The sequence below is a fragment of the Lepus europaeus genome, chromosome 6 (genome assembly GCF_033115175.1).
Source record: "Lepus europaeus isolate LE1 chromosome 6, mLepTim1.pri, whole genome shotgun sequence".
Lineage (NCBI taxonomy): Eukaryota > Metazoa > Chordata > Mammalia > Lagomorpha > Leporidae > Lepus > Lepus europaeus.
Window position 1 is genome coordinate 63,110,065 of NC_084832.1, and position 27,146 is coordinate 63,137,210.

The 27,146-nt window shown below is 51.9% G+C and overlaps 1 protein-coding gene across 4 annotated transcripts in view; it reads right to left on the minus strand.

Annotated features, from left to right (window-relative positions):
- Window positions 1-9,355: 9,355 nt before the first annotated feature.
- Window positions 9,356-27,146, minus strand: part of CAB39L (calcium binding protein 39 like) — a 122,856-nt gene continuing 105,065 nt past the window's right edge. For all 4 annotated transcript variants that reach the window (XM_062194224.1, XM_062194223.1, XM_062194225.1 and 1 more), the window contains one exon: window positions 9,356-11,487. In XM_062194224.1, the coding sequence (XP_062050208.1) occupies window positions 11,308-11,487 (180 nt within the window). In that variant the 3' untranslated portion in view covers window positions 9,356-11,307. The remainder of the gene's footprint in view (window positions 11,488-27,146) is intronic.

The window sequence follows — 27,146 nt, forward strand, 5'->3', positions numbered from 1 at the left end:
ACTTGTCATGCAAGTTGCCAGGCGACAGATTTCTCCAGCTTTCAGAAAACAGACAACCCACCATGCTCCCTTCCCTCCCTTATCTGAAAGCCTGCGCCAGCTCTCTTCGTGGCCTGCCCTCCTGCTGACGGTTCTCTGCCTGCCGCCCTGGGAAGGTATTCCCATTTCCCGTCCAGGAAGCGACTGCAAGAGTGCAGGCAAGAGGTGACGCGGCCCCGGGGGCACCAGGGCCACCAGAAGTCCTCGTCTGAGCACCCTGGCTTTTCTACTTGCAGAGTGGGAGCTTCATGTTTGGACTCAGGCACACACAACTTCACATTTATCCTTATTAAATCCGGCCACGGCAGGACTTCCCCAAGGACTGCACCTGTAACACTACCTGTTGGTTTCGTTCTAGCCACTAAAATGCACCCCTCTCAGGCTGTGTCGCACATTTAATCAGTGCTTTACTTCTAACCCGAGCAAGCCACGGGTCAAGCGGCCGCGAGCACAGTGACGGCTGTCACTTGCTTTGGCCACTAGAGGGCCGCATGCCCCAGAAACGGAGGCTGAGGTGGCTTAAAAGTCGATTGAGAATCGGGAGTTTGGATCCCTTGGGGTCTGGAAGGACATCGCGGAACTGCAGGCTGTTCCGCCCGCGGGGAGTGGGGTGGCGGCTGGCAGGGGAGAGCAACCACGGACGGCCTTGGAGACTCTTCTGAGGAGCAATAGGGAGCCACAGAAGGGTGGTAAGCAGCCACAACTGTACCTTAAAGCAGTCCCTCCAGGGAGCCCAGCGCGATCTGTCGGACCCAACGGTCCGGGCTGGTCTCCCGCACCCTAGAGGGGCCTCGCCCAAGTCCTCCTCGAGCCCCCTTCCAGCCCCAGCACGGAAGGCAGCGACCGGCGCTCCGCTAGCCGCTTCCGCTCGCGGCGCACAGCGTGGCCGCGCGGGTCCCGCCGGGTCCCGCCCCGCAGGGATAGTGGGCGCAGGGCTCAGCGTCCTCGGGCTCCATCCACCCCCATCTCCTCCCGCCGTCCCGGGGCAGGGAACCCGGCGCGAGTCCGTGGGGTGGTTTGGGCTTCCGACCCCGGTGTCTCCTACTCCCTCCAGCAGCGACCCAGGCCCGGCCCCACGGCACCCGGGCCAAGCCCGCAAACCCTCATTCTGTGAGATGCTCGGAGAAAAGGGGCCGGGCAGAAGCCGGGGTAGCTGCCCGCAGGACGTCCAGGAAGCCGAGGCGACGGGACGCGCTGGGGTGAGCGTGGGCCGTGCGACTGCGGCCGCGCCTCTGCTCCACGGCCGAAGCAGCACCCGCTCGCTCAGCAGCTAAGAGGGCGACAGGCTCTCAGATTCGGCCCCAGATCACCCCTGCGGGCCCCCGGCTCGACCCCAACACCCAGGACCCAGCAGGAAACACAGTGCAGCCGCCGAGCCTCTCACCCTGGCTGCAGTAGGACGAGCGCACACACACACCCCCGCCGTGCACCGGGCCCTTCACTTTGCCCTAAAGGAGACGTGCGTCGGCGCACGTGCCAAGTGCACCCGCACCAACTGTCCCTGCGAGCCAGTCCCGGCCGGCCTGGGTGGCCCTGGCCAGCGCGATGGGCTGCGCACACAGATCCCTGGCCTGACAACTTTGCTGGTCTTTGGTCTTTTGGCCAGGTTACAGGCAGGAAAAAGAAGACGCTGTGGGCAGCCCAAGTCCCTCTGTTTCCGTAAGCACGCAGCTGACTTCCGCTCATCGCCGCAGGCCACCCCTACCTGCAGGAGAGGCTGGGCCGCCGGCCGCTTCGCTCTTCCGGACTCCGGGAGGAAGGGGATGGGGAATGGGAACGGAATCAACCAATCCAAGGAGCCCGCCGCGGAAATGACGCTCTGATTGGCCAGGCTTGGCTCCGAGACCGCCTCTAGGGTCACGTGGTCTCTGCCGAACCGGGCGGGGCCGGGAAAGTGGATTCCGCAAACGTGAGAGGAAGAAGGAATGCGAGTCGGGCAGGAACACCAGAGTCTGCTCTGTGCTGACGGCGACCTGCTGTCCGGCCAGGATCTGTCGCTAGCACAAGGAGGCAGGAGCCATCGCAGCGTTGTCCTGGGCGACGTCTCGGGCCCCTTCCTCCAGCTTAGCCAGGGCTGGTGCCCCGAGAAAGGCCCTCCACCACGCGCCGCGCCGGCCGCGGGCCCAAGGCTTGTGTCTTACTGAGGTGACGGCATTCCCGCGCGGGGGGACACCAGGTGTGGTCCTGGGTGCCCCCGCGGTGTAGTCACCAGGGACACCAGGTGTGGTGCGCGGAGCCCCCATGGTGAAGTCCCTGCTGCGGCCGTGGAAACGCACTGTGGGTGCCTTGCTCCTGGCCGCGTGACCAGTGTGGCCGCGGCCGGCTTCCTCACGGCAGGTGGCTGCATCCCCGCGAAACCAGGTTGCCATAGGCTTTCCTTCCTGTAAACGCGAGCCGGGTGCCCATCCGCCCGGCCCCAGGGCCCCCGGCTTTAATAAAGTGGCAGGGTTTTTGTTTTTTTTTTTAATTTTATTTATTTATTTGCGAGGTAGAGAGAGAGAGAGAGGTCTTCCATCTACTAGTCCACTCCTCAAAGCCGCAATGGCCGGAGCTGTGCTGATTCGAAGCCAGGACCTGGGCCATCTTCCACTGCCTTCCCGGGCCATAACAGCGAGCTGGATAGGAAGACGAGCAGTTGGGACACAACCTGCTCCGCAGACAGAGGCCAAGCCTCAGCGTGGCAATTTGTAACGCCAGGCGCAGCCTTGCGACTTCCCAGCCGGCCCCTCCGCCAACCCCACACCCTGGTGGCCGAGGCACGGGTCTCGGACTGGAGGCTCGGTCTGAAGTGTGAGGTCTTGGGGTGGGGTGGGGGTCACAGGCCCTGGGCCTCCGGACCGGTTTTCCCAACTCCTCCCTTGGCCGATGTCCACCTTTGAATGGCGCTTCTCCTGCCAAAAACCCAACCCCTTGGAACCGGAGCAGGCCTCAGGGCGAGTACGGGGAGCAACAGGGAATCAATCACTATGTTGGATCGAGGGGGCCAGGCATAGTTGGTGTTGGTGTTGAAGGGGGGACAGGACTGTAGCGAAGGGAACCAAGCAGCGTGGAATGACCTGGGAGTGACCAGGCACTGGAATTGTGCGGGGCTGCAGCTGGCAGGTGTGGGGGAAAGATGCGGGTGCAGCTGTGCTTGGCCACCCACGGCTCCAGAGAGAGCATTTCCTGTACGGCAGGCCCTGGGGCCGTGTATCTTGAAGAAGACAAGGCAATCCTGTGCCCTTGGGGGAGGGGCGAGCCTGGGAGAGGATGTATGAGCTGGAAGGAGGCAGGGAGCTAGAGACAGTGGAGGGCAGGCGGAGCCAGTACTGAGGAAGGGGCTATAGGGCAGTCTTGGGGGCGTAGGGAGACCAGAAGGCAGGGATGGCATCCTGGGGCTCTGAGGACAGAGGTAAGGGCTTTAGGCTTGATTCTGGGTTAAGGAAAGCCATGGGAGAAGAGCAGGAGAGGGAGCATCAAGGCAGGTCCTACCTGTTAAGAGTCAGAGGCAGGTGCGGTGTGGGCAGGGTGCTGAGGGGAGCAGTGCTCTGACTGGGGGAGCGTCTCCCAGCAGAGGTGCCTGCGGGCTGGCTGGAGGTGACAGGCAAAGCCAGGACTCCCGCTGGGCTTCATGGGTCTCGGGGTGAGTGGTGGGAATGGCAGCGCCATCAGCACCGCCGGGGAACCCTGGCGGTCTGCCCTTGCCTCTGACAGCCTGCCAGACTGCCCGTGACAGGTGAGTGGGACACAGGCTTGGAGATCAGCCAGGATGGTCTGGAGCAATGGGGTTGGGAGTCACGGCACGCGCTCAAGTTCTGGACCTAAAGTCATCCATGTGAGGGGGAAGACGAGGAGAGTGCTGGGACCAGAGGCCGTCTGTCACCTGCAGCTGAGTGGTGACCAGCAAGTCAGCTGTTGGGTCTGGTGACCCTGGGGCCTCACATGGCCCCGGAAAGAGCATGTTCAGGGGAGGTAGGGGACCCAGAGAGGTGGGTTGTGGGGGTACCCTGGAGGGGAGGAGCTGCAGCCCTCTCTTGTGAGTCCTTGTGTCCCAGAGAAGAGAATATTTGGTGTCAGGGACAGAGGAGGTGTGGTCCTGATGTCCCACCCATGTGGAGAGAGGGCAGGAGGCCCCTGGTGCACAGCCCTGGCCATTCCTGTCAGTGGGAGGCCGTGCTTGCCCAGGGAGTGACCAGCTGAGTCTTCTGCTGCCGCTCCCTCCAGTAGGGCACCATGGCTGCACCACCCTCCCCCACTTCCTGCCCATGAGGTGGGAACAGAACCAGGCTAGGAAGAGACACTGTCCAGGGGTGCACATGAGGTGCAGCCAGAAGATGTGACGGATGGCCGCTGTGGGGGAGTGGGAGAGCAGCTCGGTTCCCCACTAATCACGTGCTGTAAGTGTGGGGTTAGGAATGTCCGTAGCCGCCTTCTCACCACGTGGACACACCTTGCCCAAGAATTAAACCACACACACGGCAGGAGAGACAGAACCCTGATGATGTGGTTTAAGTCTCTGGATCCAGCCATGCCTGAAACTGGAACACACACACACACAGTTTTGCTTAACCTAATTTTTTTTTTTTTTTGACAGGCAGAGTGGACAGTGAGAGAGAGAGAGACAGAGATAAAGGTCTTCCTTTATGCCGTTGGTTCACCCTCCAATGGCTGCTGCAGCTGGCACATCGTGCTGATCTGAAGCCAGGAGCCAGGTGCTTCTCCTGGTCTCCCATGTGGGTGCAGGGCCCAAGGACTTGGGCCATCCTCCACTGCCTTCCCAGGCCATAGCAGAGAGCTGGCCTGGAAGAGGGGCAACCGGGATAGAATCCGGCACCCCAACCGGGACTAGAACCTGGTGTGCCGGTGCCGCAAGGCGGAGGATTAGTCTGTTAAGCCACGGCACCGGCCACTTAACCTAATTTGAGATGTGCTTCTACTGCTTGTGATTGAAAAGATCCAGGCCCCTCCCAGACCTTCAGTTTGGTCGTCTGGAGCAGAAAGAAAAGATTAGCTATTCACAGGCTATGAAAGATTGAGAGGAAAAAAGATTGGGAAGGGTAATGCGGCCAGATGTTGGGTTTTTCCCCATAGGGCATAGGGCGGTGCGATGCAGGTGGCACAGCAAGAAAGAAGGGGGAGGAGAAACAGCAGTGCAGATCTATAGTTGTGGTTGCCTGTTAAGGAGGTGCTGAGGGCCTGTGGTCAAGGCTAGGGCAGCTGGGCCTCTGGCGCTGCTGGGGGCCACTGGGTCCAGCCTGGAGGAGATGCAGAGGGCTGGCGGGAGCGTGTGGAGAGGGAAGGAAGTGCGCTGAAGGGCACCAGCTTGCCAGCAAGTGCTCGGGAGCCAGAGCCACTCTCTAGAGAGGCAGAGCAAGTGGGCTGGGGCTTTTGGGGTTAAGGGCTATGTGGGCACGCGAAATAAGAAATCAGCCAGCCAGGGCAGGGACAGGGAGCTTTCTGAGAGCCTGTCCCACCAGCAGGCAAGCCCGTGGCGCTCTGTGATCTGTCACTCGCTGATGGAACGTTCTCCCTTTGTGCAGGCAGTTTCCTATGGGTGAGAGGCTGAGCAAGTAAGCAAGGAGGATCCAGCATGGGTTTGGAAGATGAAGGGCAGCGGGCTGTGGAGCGGGGCCATGCACCGTCCTAAGGGCCTAGCACACGTGGAGCTGTGCCAAGCTAGACGCAGCAGGGGACCCGAGCCCCTGATCCGCCCACTTCAGGACACAGGAGCGATGTCCCTCAGGGCCAGGGACGTGATCCCTGGAGATCTGGGCCTCAGTGACCCGAGAGAGAGCGGGCAGCCGCAGCTGGGTTCTCTGCACCCTGGGAACTCTCACAGTGGGAATCCCGTGAACACCACAGTTTTACAGTACACGGAGAGGCACAGACTCGCCTCCGGCAGCTGGATATCCCGCAGAGAGGAGCTTCTCTTCCAGGACCCTCCTGGGGGGGACAGAGCCTGGCTGTGCTGCCATGGGGCCAGGCTCTGAGCTCCCCTAACAGCGCAGGTGTGATGGCTCCTGCTGGCCCCCCACAGCCGCAGGTCACATGCTCTGCCTGGATTCAGCCTGGCACAGCAACTTGACAACTGAGTAAAGCTGCCCTGCCTGGAAACGGTCCCCGGCCAAGGTGAAGGGCACGCCTGTTGCTGCCAGACGCCAGGCGGCCGCGGGCGCACCCACCTCCTTCCTCCCACACCCTGGGCAGCACAGAGTCCCATTCATCCAGGCAGGGCAGGTCACAGCCACATGAATGTCATGCTCAGTGCCTGCGCCCACACAAGGAACAGCAGTGTGCAGCCAGGGCCTCGCCCTCTCCCTTGACAGTCCTGTGACCACAAAAGCCTGTCCTGTCCCCGATGCCGGGTCCTGGTCGGGGCCTCCTGGGGACAGGGCTCAGGGGACAGCCTGGGTCAGACCGTCCTTTGTCCTGATAACACCTTCTTTAAGCATTGTCAACCTGGCCTTTGGGGGTAATGGGGCCACCACATGTCATAAGGACCAGCGCTGGCCCAGATGGCCACCATGCACTGGCCGGGAAGGGCTGGGCAAACAACCCTCTCTGTGCCCATTTCGGGAGAACAGGACATGGCTCCAGGTGGCGGTGAGGGCTCAGTCCCTCCCGAAGGCCCACCCTGTCCAGGATAGCCAGAGGCTCCCAACTCCAGGATGGCTCGGACATTTAGGTGTTCACCTCCCTTCCTGCTTGGAGGCCGGCTGCCTTCATGACCGGGTCGCGCCCTCAGCTCCTCCCCCCCCCCCCCCCCCGCATCCACATGCCGTCGGCACAGAGAGCACGCCCTGGCATTCTCTGACCATGCCCTGCCACACACCTTTGTGGCTCTCACACTGCGGCAGGATGCCCCTCAGTTGCTCTGCTGAAGGAGCTGCCCGTGCCCACTCGGAGCCAGCCACGTCATGTGCTTTACCTCTGATTCCAACGCCCACCGTGCAGTGCAGGTCCAGTGATTCAAGATGCAATCAGTGGCGGTGGAGCCAGGTGTTGCCGCTGCCGAAGTTCGGCCTCTTCTGAGATGTCCTTGAGAAGGAAACAGGTGCGCCTCTTTGATGGGAAAGCACAGGGAGAGGACAGGTCGACGGTCCCCAGTGTGCAGCCCGGCTGGCTGAGCTGCAGCACGGTCACAGCCAGCCACCTGCCGGCTTCTCCCAGCTGTGGGCTCTGGTAGGAGGCAGCGTGGGAGCCCGCTCTTCCTCCCAGGCTCCTCACTTAGAGTCTCCTCACTTCCCTCTCAGCTGCAGGGGACAGACCCCAGCTCCCCCAGCTCCATGAGTCTACCCCGCAGTCATGCAGTGGTTCTGTCCCTTAGGTCCATCCCTAACCAGCACAGGGATGAGGTCAATGGATGTTGCACGAGTGAACAAACGATTGGTTTTAGGAATAGGTATGTTCTGGCTCCTTTAAGTGGTAAATTTCAGAAGAACTAAAACTAGATGACCTTTTTTTTTTTTTTTCCAACCTTCTCTAAAGGGCAAATTATTCACATCTGTTACAACTTGTTTTCCCAAAGGACCCCTGGGATCACAGCACTTCCACACGGATGGCTCACAGAGTGGTGACTACATTACATGTGTGGTGAAAGTACACAGTGAAGGGGTTGCAGCCTGTGTGTGTTGAGTGGTGACTTTGTCTTAAGGTAACCACACATCCTCCTGCCTGAGGGAGTGATGGGAGGAGGTGGCGGCCCTGGAAGGAATTGGAGGTGCATTCATCGTAAACTTCAGCCTTGCACCAGCGCCACCCACCCTGCGCCACTGAGGAGTGTGACATGTGGGACTGGCTGGCTGGCTGTCAACCACTCCTATCTGGAAAGCCAAGCCGAGGGAACAGAGCAGGTGCAGAACTGCCTTCTGGAATGAACGCAGAGTCGAGGGAGTGCTCCAAACGATGAGACGTCAAGAGCGAAGGTCCCTACTTACATGTTGGCTCTTCCACACTTCAGACTCCCGCATGGAGGACCTCATCCCTGGAATGAATCTAATCCATGAGCACCAGCCCTGGTGTCCCCTCTCTTTTGCAGAGGCCACGGGAGGTGACTATTTGCTCTTGGGCAGGGAGCTGAGGAGCCTGGGGGGGTGTGGCAGGACTTGCAGCCTGGTTTCCCCAGATCCCAGCTCTGCTGCCAGCTCTTTGATCTGGAACAAGCCACATGCCCTCCCTGAGGCTGGGCGTTCTCTTCCATCACTCTTCCCTCTGCCTTAGCCACAGCAGCTACAGTTTCTGTAATCCCAAAACACAATCGCGACCTTATCCGCGTCCATCTTCCAACTCGCCAATCTCCTCGGGCAGACCGAGTCCAGCTTCTCAGGGTCTCCTTTTGTGTTTCAGACCTTTATGCAACCGTGGGTGAGCCTTGCTGAACTCTGACCTGCCTTAGAGAACTCCTAGGACAAGGGGATGCTGATTCGTGACAGTCACATAGGATTCTTTTGGATAAAACAGAAAGCAAGCCAGAGGTGTAAAAGCTTACTTCCTAATGTTAACAGACTGGCAAGATCTAGAAATCTATTGTGGAACAAGGGCCTTCCCATGTTATGGACTACCCTGGTGACAGACAGGGCTTCCACATCTCGTGTCATTTCCAGACTGCACGACGGATCGCAGTGGCTTTCTCTGATGGGAAACCGTGTGGGCAGTGATGGAAGCTTTGAGAAGCTCACAGCCCCTCTTGCTGGAGCGGACATACTGCTCCGCCAGAGCCATCTAAGGATGAGAACTGTGAGGCTGGGGGTCAGCGACATTGCAAGGGACATGTGCCACCGAGCCTTTCCTCCACAACCAGTGCTCACATTTGGGCCGATGCTGGGTGTTAGTGGGGAACTTCATCCAAGAACACTATGAGCTCAATCCCTGCTTGCCTCCCGCCAGGCCTGAGCGCCTGGGGAGCCTCCCAGGGAGCAGCAGATGTAGAGGCAGGGGGGAGGGTTCACTCTGTAACTCCCGCCCCCTGGCCTCCCCTAGGGATGGGTGGGAAAGAACCAGGACTGGGCCTCAGCTGATGGAGGGTTTGTAGCCAGCACCCCCTGTGCTGGGTGGGGCCCTACGAAGCCCCTCCGGCCTTAGGTTCCTCATATGTGAAGGCGCACTGACCCCTGGCTGTGCCCGGCAGGTGGCGCTCAGCCAGTGGAGGTCCGTAGGCTTCCACAATGGATGTGTGCAGGCCCCTGGTGGCCAGAGAATGCTGAGGAGAACTCAAGGCTGGACCCCCGGTGCTGGCCCAAGGCCGGCCCTTTCCCTGAGGGCTGGCGCTTTCCCTGTTTGGAGTGGTGAAAGGAACACAGCCGCACTCCAGCAGAGCAAGGAGCCCAGCAGGGAGTAGGGCTACCTTTTCATTTAGTCAGTCTTTATTTAAAGGTGTGCTTTTGAAATAGCCTATTAAATATGACCTTTGCAAAATTCAGTTTCTCACAATTTACAGCAATCTTTGTGCAAACATATTTTGACTGTGAATTCCTGCCGCTGCCCCCACCCCCGTCAGAGTTAATGATTTACAAATTCCTATCACAACATGACCCCGCTACTTCATTTATTGCATGTGGAGACTCCAGTTTTCTGTTTGACAGGTATTGAGCTGGGATAAAGGGTTGCTAGGGAAGAGCTAATTCAAGCCCAGAGGAAATAAAATATGAATTTTTGTTTTAATCAAAAGAGAATTATAACAAGGCCTTGCTTTCCAGTGGAAAACATGTGTCCCGTGGAGGTGTGGAACGCTATTGAGCAACCAAATACATTCCCAACGGCTGTTTCACCCTCCTTTTCAAATAGCTACACTTATCTCTTTTAATCAGTTCTAAGGGACTCTGGGCTGTCAGGGAACATCATCAAGAGGATGTGACTTTCCAGGTCACGGGGGCCAGCTGCTGGGGACCCTCCTGTGGGAGGCGCTGTGGGCCCCACCCCCACCGTCTGCCCCAGGACCTGTGCCCGGGGTGGACGCCAGCCCAGGAGGAGGCAGATGTGCTGCCAGCTCATTCCTCAGGTCAGAGCACTGATCCCGGGGACCACATTTCTCTTCCCGGCTCTGCGCAGAGGAATTTCTGGCTGAAGAAAAAGAACACAGCCCTCAAGAATTGTAAAAATTAGCGATGCTTTCCGTGGGCGGCAGGAACTCCTGAAAACTATGCACAGCAACTGGACCTTTCATGTCTTGTAAATAGAGCTTTAAATCCCATTTTACACACTGGGTGCCTTCTGAAAATAAACCATGGCCTTTTACATTTTTTGGTTCTATGCCTTAAGAAGCTCAACTAACTCCTTAATCAATCCACCCTGCAAGAGAGTATCTGGGACCAAAACTGTACACAGGTTTTCTACCTTTTCAGTGAAGATTTCCACGGATGACTGTGGAATGACAACTTACTAGAAAATGAACTGAAGAGTGATTTTCAGTCACCCGCGCATTGTTTTCGAGCACTGAGCTCGAAGGGGTGAGGTCTCCCTGTGGAGGAGAGTTCACCATGGCAACCCTCTGGCCCCGGGGTGCCAGCTGGCCGGGCGTGGCAGCACAGGGACTCCCTGGCAGAATGCTGCAGCCCCACACAGCGCTCTCCATAAGGGCAGCTAGGAGGGAAATGTGCGGCCCTCGCCGCGCGCTCCAGAGGCTGGGGCGCACCGGCAGGGGCTCTGCGTGCCGCTCTCCAGCGAGTGAGCAAGGCACCCCTGCAGTCCTCTGTGCCTGGGGAGCTTGTTGGCCCTCCTGGTGCTCCCGGGTTGCTTCCAGGCTAACCCAGCTGCAGGGGGTGTGCAGGTGCCACGTGAAGGGTGTGCTCAGGGGACCGCTGGGAGGGAAGGTGGCACAGTGAACAGCTTCGGGGCTGAGCTCCACAGGAAGTCAGGGACCATTCGCTACCGTCAGACCACGTCAGGCAGGCCGCAAGAGGATGATAATGACCGACAACGTTCACCTTGGCTACTGGGATCTCTTAGTGCCTAAAGAGGTCTGTGTGAGTGCAGACAGGCTGAGGGGATTCGCACCCCTCAGCCCTCCCCTGAGGACGCAGCAGTGCCATGACTTGGTGGCTGTGGTGACCCAGGGCTCGGCCCTGCAAGTTAAAATCACATTTTATCACCGTCTAACAGAATGGCTCTGATCACAGACTTGATTAGAATGAATATATTATTCTAGGTTAATGGTTTCCATTCCAACGCTTATGCTCCATCTACCCTGAACAATTAATTGAGAAAAAAGAGGCACCTCCACAGCCTTCCCCGGAACGATGTGACCCGATGACCCGGACAGGGAGATGACACGGCGGTGGCGGCCCGGGCTCTTCAGGGGGCAGCCCTCTTCAAGTCGCGGATCTGTTTAATCAGGTAGTTCTTCTCGTCACTGAACTGCTCATCGTCTGTCCTCTCCTTCTGGAAGCTGCTCAGAAACTCAATGAGCTTGGGTTGATTTTTTAATAGAATCTCCACAATAGGCTGTGTTTTGTGAGGACTGGCCACAAACACCTGGAACAGAAAGAAACGAACATGTGGGCCAGGGACACACACCAGGGGTCACAGGGACCCTCCCCTGTTTCCTGAGTCACTTTTGTTAAAGATTTATTTATTTATTTGAAAGGCAGAGTTCTAGGGAGAGACGGAGAGAGACAGAGATAGATCTTCCATTAACTGGCTCACACATCAAATGGCCAAAACTGCCAGGGCTGAGCCAGGCTGAAGCCAGGAGCCTCGCATTCCTTCCAGGGCTCCCAAACAGTGGCAGGGGCGCTAGTACTCGGGTCATCTTCCACCACTGGATTGGAAGTGGAGCAGCCGGAACTCGAATGGGTGCCCACAGGGGATGCTGGCTTTACAGGCAGAGGCTTAACCCCCTGTGCCTCAGCAAGGGCCCCCACTTGTCCTATTAGCTCACAGAAAGCCCCGGATCATTCTTCCTTTCCTAGATCAGCAGGAAGTCATCTTTCCTGTAACTCTCCTCACTACCTTGTATGGAGCACCTCAGTTGTCTGTGACCAAGTATTACTTTAACTTTTTTTTTTTTTTTTTTTGACAGGTAGAGTTATAGACAGTGAGAGAGAGAGACAGCGAGAAAGGTCTTCCGAAGAGAAAGGCCGAACCAAAACCAGGAGCTGGTGCTTCCTCCTGGTCTTCCATGCGGGTGCAGGGACCCAAGCACTTGGGCCATCCTCCGCTGCCCTCCAGGGCCACAGCAGAGAGCTGGACTGGAAGAGGAGCAACCGGGACAGAATCCAGCGCCCCGACCAGGAATAGAACCTGGGGTGCCAGCGCCGCAGGCGGAGGATTAGCCAAGTGATCCATGGCGCCAGCCCGTTAACTTTTTTTTTTTTTTTTTTTTTTAAGATTTATTTATTTGAGAGGCAGAGTTATATAGAGAGAAGGAGAGACAGAATGGCTGCAATGGCCGGAGCTGGGCCAACCCAAAGCCAAGAGCTTCTTCCGGGTCACTCATGTGGATGCAGGGGCACAAGCACTTGGGACATCTTCTACTGCTTTCCCAGGCCATAGCAGAGAGCTGGATCAGGATAGGAACAGCTGGGACACAAACCCATATGGGTTGCTGGGGCCTTAGGTGGAGGCCTAGCCTATTATGTCACAGCGTCGGCTCCTTACTTTAACTTTTAAAAAGTTTTATGTATTTTCACCTTACTTGCAAGGGGGAGAGAGGGAGAGAGAGAGAGAGAGAGAGAGAGAGAGAGAGAGAGAGAGGTGGATCTTCCATCTAACTGTTTACTCCCTAAATGCCTGCCAGCCAGGCAGGGTAAGGCCCAAGACAGGAGCCCATCCAGGTTTCCCACATAGGTGACAGGGACCCAAGTACTTGAGCCATTATCTGCTGCCTCCAATGTTGTGCACTGGCAGGAAACTGGATTGGAAGCAGAGGTGGGACTTAATCCCAGGCACTCCAGTATGGGACCCAGGCATCCTAACCATTAAGCCAAATGTGTGTTCCTGTTTTAATTTTAAAAGACTTTCAAACAAAAAATAACATTAACAGACACTGCTACATTCACCATACCAACAGAACAGATTTTGCCATTTGCTTAAAATTTTTCTTTTAAAAGAAGTAAAACCAGGCCGGCGCCGCGGCTCACTAGGCTAATCCTCCGCCTTGCGGCGCCGGCACACCAGGTTCTAGTCCCGGTCAGGGCACCGATCCTGTCCCGGTTGCCCCTCTTCCAGGCCAGCTCTCTGCTGTGGCCAGGGAGTGCAGTGGAGGATGGCCCAAGTCCTTGGGCCCTGCACCCCATGGGAGACCAGGAGAAGCACCTGGTTCCTGCCATCGGATCGGCGTGGTGCGCTGGCCGCAGCGCACCTACCGCGGCGGCCATTGGAGGGTGAACCAACGGCAAAAGGAAGACCTTTCTCTCTGTTTCTCTCTCACTGTCCACTCTGCCTGTCAAAAAAAAAAAAAAAAAAAGTAAAACCAAAGCTGGCACTGTGGTGTAGTGGGTAAAGCTGCCGCCTGCAACGCCAGCATCCCATATAGGCACCAGTTCGAGTCCCAGCTGCTCCACTACCGATCCAGCTCTCTGCTGTGGCCTGGGAAGGCAGTAGAAGATGGCCCAAGTGCTTGGACGCCTGCACCCACGTGGGAGACCCGGAAGAAGCTCCTGGCTCCTGGCTTTGGATCAGCGCAGCTCCGACCATCGTGTCCATCTGGGGAGTGAACCAGCGGATGGAAGACCTCTCTCTCTCTGCCTCTCTGTAATTCTGTCTTTCAAACAAATAAATAAATCTTAAAAAAAAAATAAAATCTATATTTTGCACATGGAATAACACTCATAGACTGCTGTGAACACTCTTGCCTTCCTTTCCAGATGTCATCATTGTCACTCTTTCCTTAGGTTTGTGGAGCTTTAAAATTACAATAGCCCAGGCCCTACCTGAGACTCCAACTCAGCTGATCTGTGGGGAAGGTCTGGCAATCTGTATTTCTATGAAGTTTCATGATCCTGGGCTAAGAACAATTCAGCTATCCTGTAAAAGATGGTGATGACTGTTGTTAACAGGACCCAGTAACTCAGAACTACGGCCCCGGCTGGTGTACTACTGTGTAACAGACACACTTCCTAGTTATTGCTACATACGAGGAGACTTTAGGAGGTTCATGGAGTACAGAATGAAAAGATAAGTTTATTTTGATGCATAAAATGTTGAAGTACACGCATAGTTTTTTGGTAGTAAACATTTTCCATGAAATTTTTGAGTATTCCTTGTCTACATGGATGTCAACCATTTTTGCACTGAAATAAGCTTTTAATTCTATTTTTCAATGAACTTTTTGAAGTGCCCTCAAATATAAACAGAATACAGATCAAAGGCTCTGTGCCTGTAATTGGCCTTTGATGTGGTCTTTATCAGGCCCCAGTATTTCTCCCTTGGCCTGAAAGGAAGAGATAATTATCTCTAAGATTAATTCATTAAGGGACTGACACCATTGCCCCTATGGTTAACATCTCAACGCTAGTGCTAGTATCTTTCCTGAGAGCTTTTGCAAGCATTCACAGGCAGGACCCAGGATCCCAGGCCTTGAAATTCATGTATCACTCCTATATCTAACATCTGGGTGTTAAACTGCAGTCAAAATGTTTTTCAGTTGGGGACCAGCCGCTGTGGCATAGCGGGTAAGGCTGCCGCCTGCAGTGCCGGCATCCCGTATGGGCACCGGTTTGAGTCCTCGCTGCTCCACTTCCTACCCAGCTCTCTGCTATGGCCTGGGAAAGCAATAGAGGATGATGGCCCAGGTCCTTGGGCCCCTGCACACATATGGGAGACCCGGAAGAAGCTCCTGGCTCCTGGCTTTGGATCGGTGCAGCTTCAGCCATTGTTACCATCTAGGAAGTGAACCAGTGATGGAAGACCTCTCTCTACCTCTCTGCCTCTCCTTCTCTCTCTGTGTAACACTGACTTTCAAATAAATAAATCTTAAAAGAAAAAAAAAGAAAGAAAGATATCTGCATTTGAAGAAAAAAAAATGTTTTTCAGGAACTCAGAGGCCCTGATCAAACAAGTACCCAGAGAGACTGGAGACCACCTCTGCCATTCCAAAGGAAACATGCGTGGGCCCCTATCACTGACCAATCAGAGGAAGGCCATGTGCACAGTGGACCACCCTGAGACCCACACATGAACTGATCACACTCCGCTCATCCTTCAGTGTGAGCTATAAAAGTCACTACCCAAACATTAAGTGTTAGCTGCTTAGCTCCTTGCTCTGCACTTTGCAAAAAATGCCCACCTTTCCCACCACTACCCTGGTATCAGTGATTGGCTTACTGTGCTCTGGGCGAGCAGACCCAGTTCTGGGGTTCTATAGCAACTGCTCCTATCAGCTTTGGGGTTGTTCTACAGCACGCCACTATAGTTCTGGTGTCATATTCTTGGTTCCTAACTCCGCCAAGGGCTGAGGGCTTCCCCAGGAGGCCTCCGCCCCCTGCCCCCTGCCCAGCAGCCCCAGCATTTACAAATCTACAGTGGCATAGTAATGGGGCAGGAGGCCTGTAGGGTTGAGTCCTCAAGGTCCCACCAGCCCAGCAGGTGTGGAAAAGGAGAAAAGTGCACAAAGATATTCAGCAGCATTGCAGAGGGAACAAGCGGTTGCTGAGGCTCCAGGAGCTGGGGCTGAAGTAAGATTCCCAGTTTGGAACAGGAGGGCTCCTGGGGCAGCTAGTCAGAGCCATGGGAGGATTTTTCTACGTGGTGGCAACAAGAGAAAGCAGACCAGGAGTTGTGCCAATGGAAGTCCCCAGACAGGCAGGGCTGGGGGAGCAACTTGCAGGAGTGACAATGGGAGTCGCGGGAGCTGAAGGAGTACAGGCTCCAGGATGCTGCTCAAGTACATGGATCTTACCTGGGTTCAAATTTCACCATTCCCATTTGGTGCTGTGTCTCTGAACCTATTCTGTTAACCCTGAGCCAAAGTTTTGTGTGATTCAGAAATCAGAGGTTGTCTGTTGGCTGGAGAGGGGCCGGTGTAGTAGTGCAGTGGGTTCAGTCACTCCCGGGATGCCCATATGAGACCATTGCCCATATGAGCAATGGTCTGAGTCCCGGCTGCTCCACTTCCCATCCAGCTCCCTGTTATGGCTTGGGGAAGCAGACGAAGATGGCCCAAGTGCTTGGGCCCCTGTACCCACATGGGAGGCCCAGAAGAGGCTCCTGGGTCCTGGGTTTGGAATGGCCCAGTTCCAGCTGTTGAGGCCATTTGGGAGGTGAACCAGCAGATGGAAGAGATAAATAAATAAAGGTAGATGTGCTGGAGAACCCCGCGGTGTTGCCACGGAAGAGTCCTGAATGTCTGCTGTTGTCACTGCAGCTGCGGGGACCTGTGACCGCGGCCACACAGAGCCTGGACTTCCTTCAGGGCCTCGGCACCACCCATTACCCTGGCTCTGCCTGTTCACACCCCCCCGCTTGGCTGTCTTCCCTCATGAGAACACAGAAGACTTACAACAGCCCTACAGGACGGTAGCTTTTAGCAGCCTTTGATGAATAAGGAAACCAAGGCTTCAGGAGGGTAAACAACCTGACGGCATGTCTGATGGCTGACGCACAGCCTCCAAGGGACCCTTCCAGTGTGAGGTTTTAGTTCATGCTTTACAGTTTCCGGTGATGCGGCTATAAGCCAAGCAACAGCAAGGGCTGCCGGCAACCAGAAGCTAGGAAAAGGGCTTGGAAAGATTTTCCCTGAGAGTCAACAACAGGAACCAACCTGCTGACACCTTGATTTTACACTGTGGGCCTCCAGAATTGTGAGAGAACAAACTTCTGCTGTTTTAAGCCACTCAGTCTGTAGTCCTTTCTTAAGGAATCCTTAGGGAATCAGCATATCACATTAATAGAATGAAAGAAAGCCACACAATCTTCTCAATTTATATGGAAAAAGTATTTGACAAGACCTACCATCCTTTTATGACAAAGCAGCAAAGGGCAACTGGATGTCCCCACGAAAAGAATAAAGTTGGGCCCTGCCTTAGACCATAATCAAAAACCAACTCAGGGGCCAGTGCTGTGGCATAGCAGGTTAAGCTTCCTGCAGTGCCGGCATCCCATATGGGTGCCAATTTGAGTCCCGGCTGCTCCACTTCAGATCCAGCTCCCTCCTAATGCACTTGGGAAAGCAGTGGGAGACGGTCCAAGTGCTTGGGCCTCTGCACCCACACAGGAAACCTGGATGGAGTTCCAGGCTCCTGGCTTTGGCCTGGTTCAGCTCCAGCAGTTTTTGGCAAATTAGGGAGTTAACCAGTAGATGGAAGACCCCACCACCCCACCCCAGGTCTCTCCTTCTCTTTCTCTGCCTTTCAAATAAATGATTTTTAAAAAATCTCAAAATCAATTAAAGACCTGAATATGAAAGCTAATAACACTGAAGAGGAAAATATAGGGGTATGTCTTTCATGATAGATTTTCACAGTGGTTTCTTAGATCTGACGCCAAAAGCAGAAGCAACAACAAAAACAGAGCAAATGTCATCAACCTTTAAGAGTTTCGTATATCAAAGGACACTACTACAGAGTAAATAGATACCATATGGAATGGGGGAAACCATTTGCGAATCATCTATATGATCAATATTTTGTATCTAGAAGATAAAAAGGACCCTATAAAACAATGAAAATATAAATAATCTATTTTTAAAAGGCACAAAGGACTTGAATAAATATTTCTCCAAAGAAGATATACAATGACCAATAAATACATGAAAAAATGCTCAAAATCATGTCATTAGGAAAGAACAAATGAAAACCACAATAGGATATCACTTTTCACATGCACTAGATGGCTGCAAAAAAAAAAAAATCAGACAACGCAGAGTGTTGTGACAATGGGGGAGAACCTGGAACCCTATATAGCATTGGGGGGAATGTAAAAATAATGCAGCATCCATGGAAACCAGCTTGACAGTTCCACAATAAGTTAAATGTTGAACTACCAGGTAACTGAGAGATTCTGTTCCTAAGAATGGAAAATATTTGTTAAAACAAAAACTTGCATACTAATATTCATAGCAACAGTGGACAGAAGATCTCCCCTCACCCTCTGTAACTCTGCCTTTCAAATAAATAAATAAATATTTTTCTTTTTTTTTTTTGGACAGGCAGAGTGGACAGTGAGAGAGAGAGACAGAGAGAAAGGTCTTCCTTTGCCGTTGGTTCACCCTCCAATGGCCGCCGCGGTTGGCGCGCTGCGGCCGGCGCACCGCGCTGTTCCGATGGCAGGAGCCAGGTGCTTCTCCTGGTCTCTCATGGGGTGCAGGACCCAAGCACTTGGGCCATCCTCCACTGCACTCCCTGGCCACAGCAGAGAGCTGGCCTGGAAGAGGGGCAACCGGGACAGGATCGGTGCCCCGACCGGGACTAGAACCTGGTGTGCCGGCGCCGCAAGGCGGAGGATTAGCCTAGTGAGCCGTGGCGCCGGCTCAAATAAATAAATAAATATTTTTAAAGAAAGCCACTATTCTTAATAGTTCAAAGGTGGAAAAAGCTGCAGTGTCCACCGACAAAAGAATGGGTAAACAAACTGTGGTACGTTCGTGCGATGCACTATTAATTAGCCATTCAGAGAGATCAAGTACGGTCAGGCACTGATTTAACAAAGGGGATGCATCCTGAGAAATGCATCATTAGGGGATTTCTTCATTCTGCAAATATCACAGGGTATACTTATACAAACCTAGATGGTATGGCCTGCCATACACCAAGGCAATACAGTGTGAGTGTGTGTATGTACACACACACACAACATTCCTAGGACCATGATGAAAAAACACACCCACACAGAAAAATGCAGTTAAGAGACATGGTAAACATGAGTTCTATGGGTCTACTGCTGGCATAATGCATCATACTGTCTTCAACTTTTTTTTTTTTTATTAGACAGGCAGAGTTAGTGAGAGAGAGAGAGAAAGATCTTCCTTCCGTTGGTTCACCCCCAAAATGGCCACTACAACCAGCACACTGCGCTGATCTGAAGCCAGGAGCCAGGTGCTTTTCCTGGTCTCCCACACGGGTGCAGGCACCCAGGCACTTGGGCCATCCTCCACTGCCTTCCCGGGCCACAGAAGAGAGCTGGACTGGAAGAGGAGCAACCGGGACTAGAATCCGGTGCCCATATGGGATGCCGGCACCACAGGTGGAGGATTAACCAAGTGAGCCACGGCGCCAGCCCCATCATACTGTCTTAAACATTTTTTTATATAAGCAGAAAGGGTACAGTCTAAAATGTATAAAGAACAGTATAGGACAGTAAATATAGAACCTGCAATATAGTTGTTTCTTAGCATTATTGTTACTATGTACTATATATAATTCTATGTGCTATACTTTTTTCTTAAAAATTTTTAAAATTATTAATTATTTAAGAGACAGAGTAAAAAAAACTCCTGTCCACCGGTTTACTTCCCAAATGCATGCAACAGCCCCTGGCTAGGGCTGAAGCTGGGAAATGGGAACACAATCCAGGTCTCCCACTTGGGTGTCAGGAACCCAACTATTTAAGCCATCACCACTGCCTCCCAGGGTCTGCGTTAGCAGGAAGTGGAAGGCAGGAACCAAAGCCAGGAATCAAATGCAGGTACTCGGATACAGGACATGGGCAGCCTAGCTGCTAGGCTCAATGCCTGCCTTGTGCTAAACCTTACCTGCCTGGCAGTGCAGACCTGTTTACACCAGCATCACCACCAACACGTGAGTAATGTATTGCCCTGTGATGTCACTACAACAACGTCACTAGGCAAAAGGAATTTCTCACTGCCATGATGACCTTCTCAGACCACTGTCCGGCATGTGGCCCATGGCTGACCATAATGCTAGGGTGTGGTGCGTGACTGATAAATCCCCTTTACACAAAGAATCCCATATGGCAGAGCCAGAGCCAGAAAGCAGGTTTACTGGTGCCAAAGGCACAGGTGGGTGATGGCTTACCCAGCACAGGGCTTCCTTTAGGGAAACTGTTCTGGACTGAACAGTGGTGATGGGTGCCCAACCCTGTAAAGATACCTAGTGTCACTGGGTTATACACTTCACGGAGGTTAAAATGGGGGAATTTTTTGTTCTGTGACTTCTATTACGAAAAGCTAAAATGGTTACTTTGCAGAAACAAGACATTCCAGGCTTGTTTATTCTGTTATACAGAATGCCTGATGTTTCTATGATGCCCATGAGTAGTCAGGAAATCGCACACCGCACGTCTCTCTGGTTAGCATTTGTTTACCAGGGAGTTGCTGTGAAGTTCCATCCAGCTACAAATTACCTGGCATTTTGTGTAACTACATAAATAACTCACAACAGTCTTCCTAAAAAAAAAAAAAAGATTAAATATAGTGGGCAAATTAAGCTGCAGTTTCAAGAACGTAGTGGGATCTGCAGCCAGGCCTCATCGGGTCAACTGCGTGGAATCCACATGCTGCATTATAACCCCAACGAAGATGTTAAGTTTGCTTTCAAATGTAAAGACTGTCCTTGTTTTAATGGTGTATGGCTCTGAACTCTGCTGCCTGTAAAGGCAACGACAAATGCAGGCACACAGGAGGAGTCCTGAGGGCACCCAGGGTATGGCTGGACCTTCACACTGAACACACTTTTTTTTTTTTTTTTTTGGTTAAGATTCACTTGTTTATTTGAAAGGCAGGGTGATCCTGAGACAGCAGAAAAGACAGAGAGATCGATCTCCCATCTGCCTTTGTACTCCCCAAAATTCCTGCAATGGCTGGGGCTGAGTCAGCCCAAAGCCAGGAGTCCTGAGCTCCATCAAGATCTCCTACATGGGTGGCAGGTGTCCAAGTGCCTGGGCCTTCCTCTGCTACTTTCCCACGTGCATTAGCAGGGAGCTGGATGGGAAGTGGAGCAGCTGGAGTCAAATCAGTGCGCTGGTCTGTGATGTGGGCCATGCACACTGCAGCTTAACCCACTGTGCCACAATGCCAGACCCTGAACACACTTCTAATTCAGGGACTGGGCAACAAATCTTTTTTCTATTACATCAATTATGGAGTTTCTTGGTGCTCTCTGCTGTCCTCAGCTTTTCAGTGGTATTATCAAAGCACTCTAAACAAATCAAACTACTTTGACTTATTTTAGTATTTAATTTTTTTATTTGTAAAGCTGAGAGACAGAAAGACAGAGATCTTCCATAACCAATGGTTCACGCCCAAAATGTCCACAATGGCAGAGACTTGGCTGGGCCTGACGTCAGGAACTAGGAATTCAATCCAGGTCTCCCACGCGGGTGGCAGGGGCCTACCTGCTGCCTCCAGGGTACACATTAGCAGGAAGCTGGAGTAGGAAACATAGCTGGGACTTGAACTCAGGCACTCCGATATGGGATACAGCCATCCCAAGCACTGGCTTACCCACTGTGCCAAATCTGTATCCCAACTTCTTGTTTTAGGACATACCATTCCTAAATGGTATGAAACGTGACTGGTGGGGTTCTCAAGCATAGTGACAGAAAGGCAGTATCATGACCACAATTCAAATACTTTTAGTTTAGCAAAACAGAAATATTTTACTTTGCATTCTAAACTTTAATGTTGTTTATATATATATATGTATATGTGTATATATATATATATATATATATATACCTCAACATATGCCTAGGGGCGGGCTATCAGCACAGTGGTTAAGATGCCGACTGCGACACTGGTGTCTGGTATCAGACCATCTTGGCTGCTTGGAACTCAGCTCTGCTCCCAAGCTTCCTGATCATGTGCATGTAGCCCAGGAGGCAGCAGATGATGGCTCAAACAGCAGGGGCCCTACCACTTATGTGGGAGACCCAGATCGAGTTCCAGGCTCCTGGCTTTGGCCTGGCCCAGCGCTGACAGTTTGTTGGCATTTGGGGAGTAAACCAGCAGATGGGAGATCTTTCTCTCTCTCTCCCTTTCAAATAAATACCTAAAAATTTAAAAGAACAAAGAAAAGCACAAAGATAAAAGTAAAGGAAATGGCTTCCATAATCCCTCTGTGCAATGGCTCACTGTGAGTATACGGTGTATGTCCTTCCAGCACGTGTTTCTGTGCATATGGTTATATATAAATACACTGTAAACAAAGCTCTCTGTAGAGAATGTCTGTAACCAGCGCTTTATTTAATAATAGGGTTAAAATTTTTTAAAAATTGAGAGGTAGAAAAAGAGAGAGAGAGAGAGAGAGAGATCCCATCTGCTGGTTTATTCCCCAAATGGCCCAGGCTGGGCCTGCACCAGAGTCAGAGTCTGAGAAGTCAAGGTCCTCTGCATGGGTGGCAGGGACCCTACTTCTTGGGCCATCACCTGCTGCCTCCCAGGGTCTACATTAGCAGGAGTCAGGAGCTGGAGCCAGGAGCTGAATCCAGACACTCTGAGTGGGACATGAGCATCTTAACCAGCAGGCCGAACCCCTGCCTCAGTAATGTTGTCATGTTTACTGTTCCTTCTTCTGTGAAGTGAGATGACCACCAGGATCTCTGCTACGCTCCGGGCACGGTGCTACCAGGCAGTCCCTACGTACTGTCGCTTCAGCTCCTTACAAGCACTCTGGGAGGAAGATACTATTTTCCCTACTCTCTAGGTGAGGCTTAGAGAAGTCACACCAAGACCTCCGGTGCCCACATTGGGGACCATGTGCCTCCATGGAGGCTGTGTGCGGTGTTCCCGCAGCGAGCCCAGGACAGGGCTGCCACCAGCTCCACCCTCTCCTTCTGAGGCAGAGACACACTGATTGGTCAAATGGTCTTTACTGCTTATCCAAAGGTGAGGAAGGGCAAGAAGGCAAACAGGTCTGGGGTACTTCTCATCGTCAAACTTTTAAGTAAACTAGTGGGTCAAAAGTTTTTTTCAGCATTTTCATGTGAACAGTCAAACAATATGATGGCTGGAAATCTTCTGAGGAGTAGAGAATAAATCAATTTTAATTGAACAATTTAAGTTTTGTAGGAAGTTTCTTTGGAGGAATGTAGCCTAGTGATTGCTTATGTTTCACTGGGTTTTCTATGTTTTTTAAGACAACTTTATTGAGACAAATTCCCAAACCACAGAGTGCATCCATTTACAGGTACAATCTAAGGGTTTCTAGCATCACAGTGCTGTGCAATCATCACTTGAATTTTGGGACACTTTAGTCACCTCCCTAAAAACCAGGTACCCGGTAAGTCACACTTCATCCTGGCTCCCACCTCTGGCAACCACTAATCTGCCTTCTACCTCCCAAAGAGGGGCCTGTTCTAAAGATTTCAGATCCAAGGAATCATACGAAACGCAACTGTGTCACTGGAATCTTTCTCTTCACACATTTTCAAGGTTCTTCCATGCTGTGGCAGGTGTCAGTACTTCATCTTTTTATGGTCAACACTTCATTAGGATTTTTAAATTATTCAATGAGTTAATTCTTTAAAGTATTTAGCACACAATGACTACTCTTTATAGTTGCTATATAAGAAGCCACAAAACAGGAAGCTACTCAACAAGAAGCCACTAAAATGTCACATTTAACAGTAATTGCTGGGGCTGGCACTGTGGCATAGGCGGGTAAAGCCGCTGCCTGCAGTGCCAGCATCCCATATGGGCAGCAGTTCAAGTCCTGGCTGCTCCACTTCTGATCCAGCTCTCTGCAATGACCTGGGAAAGCAGTAGAAGATGGCCCAAGTGCTTGGGCCCCTGCACCTGTGTGGGAGACCCAGAGGAAGCTCCTGGCTCCTGGCTTCAGATCGGCACAGCTCTGGCTGTTGTGGCCAACTGGGGAGTGAACCAGCGTATGAAAGACCTCTCTCTCTTTCTCTCTCTCTGCTTCTCCCTCTCTCTGTGTAACTCTGATTTTCAAACAAATAAATCTTTAAAAAAAACAGTAATTGCTTTCCCAAATATCTGTTGTCAAGAAGAAACGCAGGTTAAGATTCATAGTTAAAAGCAACAGGCCTGGGGCCAGCATTGTGGCACAGTGGGTTAAGCTGCTACCTGCAACACTGGTGTCCAATGTCAGAGCACCAGTTTGAACCAGTGGATGGAAAATCTCTATTGCTTTCTCTCTTGCTGCTTCTCCCTTTAACTCTGCCTTTTTTTTTTTTTTTTGACAGGCAGAGTGGATAGTGAGAGAGAGACAGAGAGAAAGGTCTTCCTTTTTGCCATTGGTTCATCCTCCAATGGCCGCTGCGGCTGGCGCATCTCGCTGATCCGCAGCCAGGAGCCAGGTACTTCTCCTGGTCTCCCATGCAGGTGCAGGGCCCAAACACTTGGGCCATCCTCCACTGCACTCCTGGGCCATAGCAGAGAGCTGGCCTGGAAGAGGAGCAACTGGGATAGAATCTGGCACCCCAACCGGGACCAGAACCCGGTGTGCCGGCACCGGAAGGCGGAGGATTAGCCTGTTAAGCCACGGCGCTGGCCTAACTCTGCCTTTCAAATAAACAGATACATCTTTAAGAAAAACAAAACAAAACCAATAGGTCATTTAAACTATTTTGTTATTTTTAAATTATTTACTTACTTGTTTTAAATTTTTTGAAAGGCAGAAATGGAGACAGACAGAGTTTCCATTTGCCAGTTCAGTCAGTCACCGAATGCCTGGACTAGGCCAGGCTGCGGTCAGGAGCTAGAAACTCAATCCAGGCCTCCCACATGCATGGCAGGAACTCAAGTGCACGCACCTGCTGCCTCCCAGGATGCACATTAGCAGGAGGCTAATTAGAAAGCACATTAGAAACAGCTGGGACTCAGACCCAGGCACTCTGATACGTGGGCATTTCAAGTGGTAGCTTAGCCACTGTGCCAAATGCCCATCGTTTTAACTATTTTGAAGTTCCATTCTACCTTAAAAGACATCCTTTGCTTATTAATTACTAACTGCCATTATATTATACAGTAACATGATTTCTCATCCATTAAAATATTACTATAGTACAGGACCAATGCAACCATCAGGGCTGGCACTGTGGTGTAGCAGATTAAGCCACCACCTGCAGCACTGGCATCCCATATGGGCACTGGTCAGAGTCCTGGCTGCTCTATTTCCCATCTAACTCCCTGCTGGTGCACCTGGGAAAGTAGTGGAATATGGCTTAAGTCCTTGGGCCCCTGCACTCATGTAGGAGACCCAGAAGAAGCTCTTGCCTCCAGGCTTTGGACTGGCCCAGCTCCAGTTATCATGGCCATTTACGGAGTGAACTAGTGCATGGATGGAGGATCTCTCTCTCTCTCTCTCTCTCTGCCTCTGCTTCTCCCTCTCTGTAACTCCACCTTTCAAGTAAATAAATCTTTTAAAAAAATCCAAACCATTAAGTACAATGGTATTGGGTAAAATATCAAAAAAATGGATCCAGGACAACATGGATTTCAAATCCACAGTCCTCAGTTTCTGATTGGAGTATGTCAGGAAGAGGAGCTCAAAACGTATCTTCAAATCCTAATATTTCTGACTACTGGATCTTAACAATGTTGCTCAGATATCTTGTCAGAAAGGGTTTTTTTTTTTTTAATAACTGTATATTACACAGGAAGGACCCTGTTTTTGCCCAGATATTTATTTGATTTTTTTTTCACTTTTGCTTAGATGTTTGAAAACTGATATGATGGTGAGTCCCTCCAGTTTAGGGTGATCAGATTTGGTAAAGAAAAAGAGAGTTCCCAGCTATATCTGAATTTCAGCTTACCAGTGAATAATTTTTAGCATCAGGATGTCCCCTGCCATGTCATTTGTGTTTATTTGAGATTCACGTTTAATTGTGTCCTCTTTTTCATCTGGCACAGAAGCTCTCAGTTCCCTTCCTTCAGAGACATATACATTAGTTCATTTAGTTAACAGTTAAATATTTAATAATATTATATGCCAGGGATTCTGGAAATGCAACCCAGGGGGGAAAAAAAAAGAGACAAGATTTCCTGCCGTCAAAAGCTTCCACAACAGAGCCAAAGTCTGGAAGAGGCACGCTGCCATTCCCAGTTCAGTGGTGCAGCTCCCCAGGTATCTGTGGCGATGCACCCAAGAAAGCAGCTGTGGCCTGTGGCAAGCTCAGCCGTGTCACCGCCCCCTCCTGCTGCACAGTCCCCTCTCCTGTGACCTAGGACACCACACCTGGGGCAAGGAGTCTGTGGAATGGCGACAGGGAGAGGGCTCTGTGAGTGCAGAACGTCAGACACGAGGAATGCTGCTGTTGCCTAGGTGTTTTAGAATTCAAGTGCTGGCGACCTACAAATTACACACAATGGTGGAAATTATGTAGGAGAGTATACACTCATTCTAAAATTAGATGGAAAAGCAACTCAGTTTTTTCTTACTCTGGATAATATTCACAAACATTAATTATGTGCCTAGTTTTCCTTATATATCACCACAAGAAATATTCTTAAAGTAGGTAATGACATTATAAATATTCAGCAGCAGGATTACCAAACAGAGCCATAACTAGTATATGTATATAGTTGTTTGGTGACATGCTAAAGTTTGTCAGAAACACCCACTGCAAACCTTTCAATAAACAAACAGTTGATTGAATTTTGAAAGATGGTATTTTTTTTGGACAGGCAGCGTTAGACAGTGAGAGAGAGAGACAGAGAGAAAGGTCTTTCTTCCGTTGGTTCACCCCCTAAATGGCCGCCATGGCCGGCACTGCGCTGATCCGAAGCCAGGAGCCAGGTGCTTCCTTCTGGTCTCCCATGTGGGTGCAGGGCCCAAGTACTTGGGCCATCCTGCACTGCCCTCCTGGGCCACAGCAGAATGCTGGACTGGAAGAGGAGCAACCAGGACAGAATCTGGTGCCCTGACCGGGACTAGAACCCAGTGTGCCGGCGCCACAGGCGGAGGATTAGCCAAGTGAGCTGCGGCGCTGGCCTGAAAGATGGTATTTTTAAAAACGGAAATAACATGTGAGCTTTCAATTATGACTTTTCTTTTTTCTCCTTTGCCTCTTTACAAAAAAACAGGAAAAGGTGCAAAAAAAAAAAAAAAAAAAAAAAGAGCAAATGAGGACATGATAAAGTTCAGCATTCTACACTATTTAAAAGTAGTTGGAGCTTGAACCAGCACTTGAGATGCCAATTAAGATATGTGCATCCAAGATCAGAATACCTGGGTTCAAGCCCCAGCTCTGCTCCTCATTCCAGCTCTCTGCTAAGGAGGCAGCAGTGATGGTTCAAGAAGCTGGGTTCCTGCCACCCACACGTGAAATCAGGA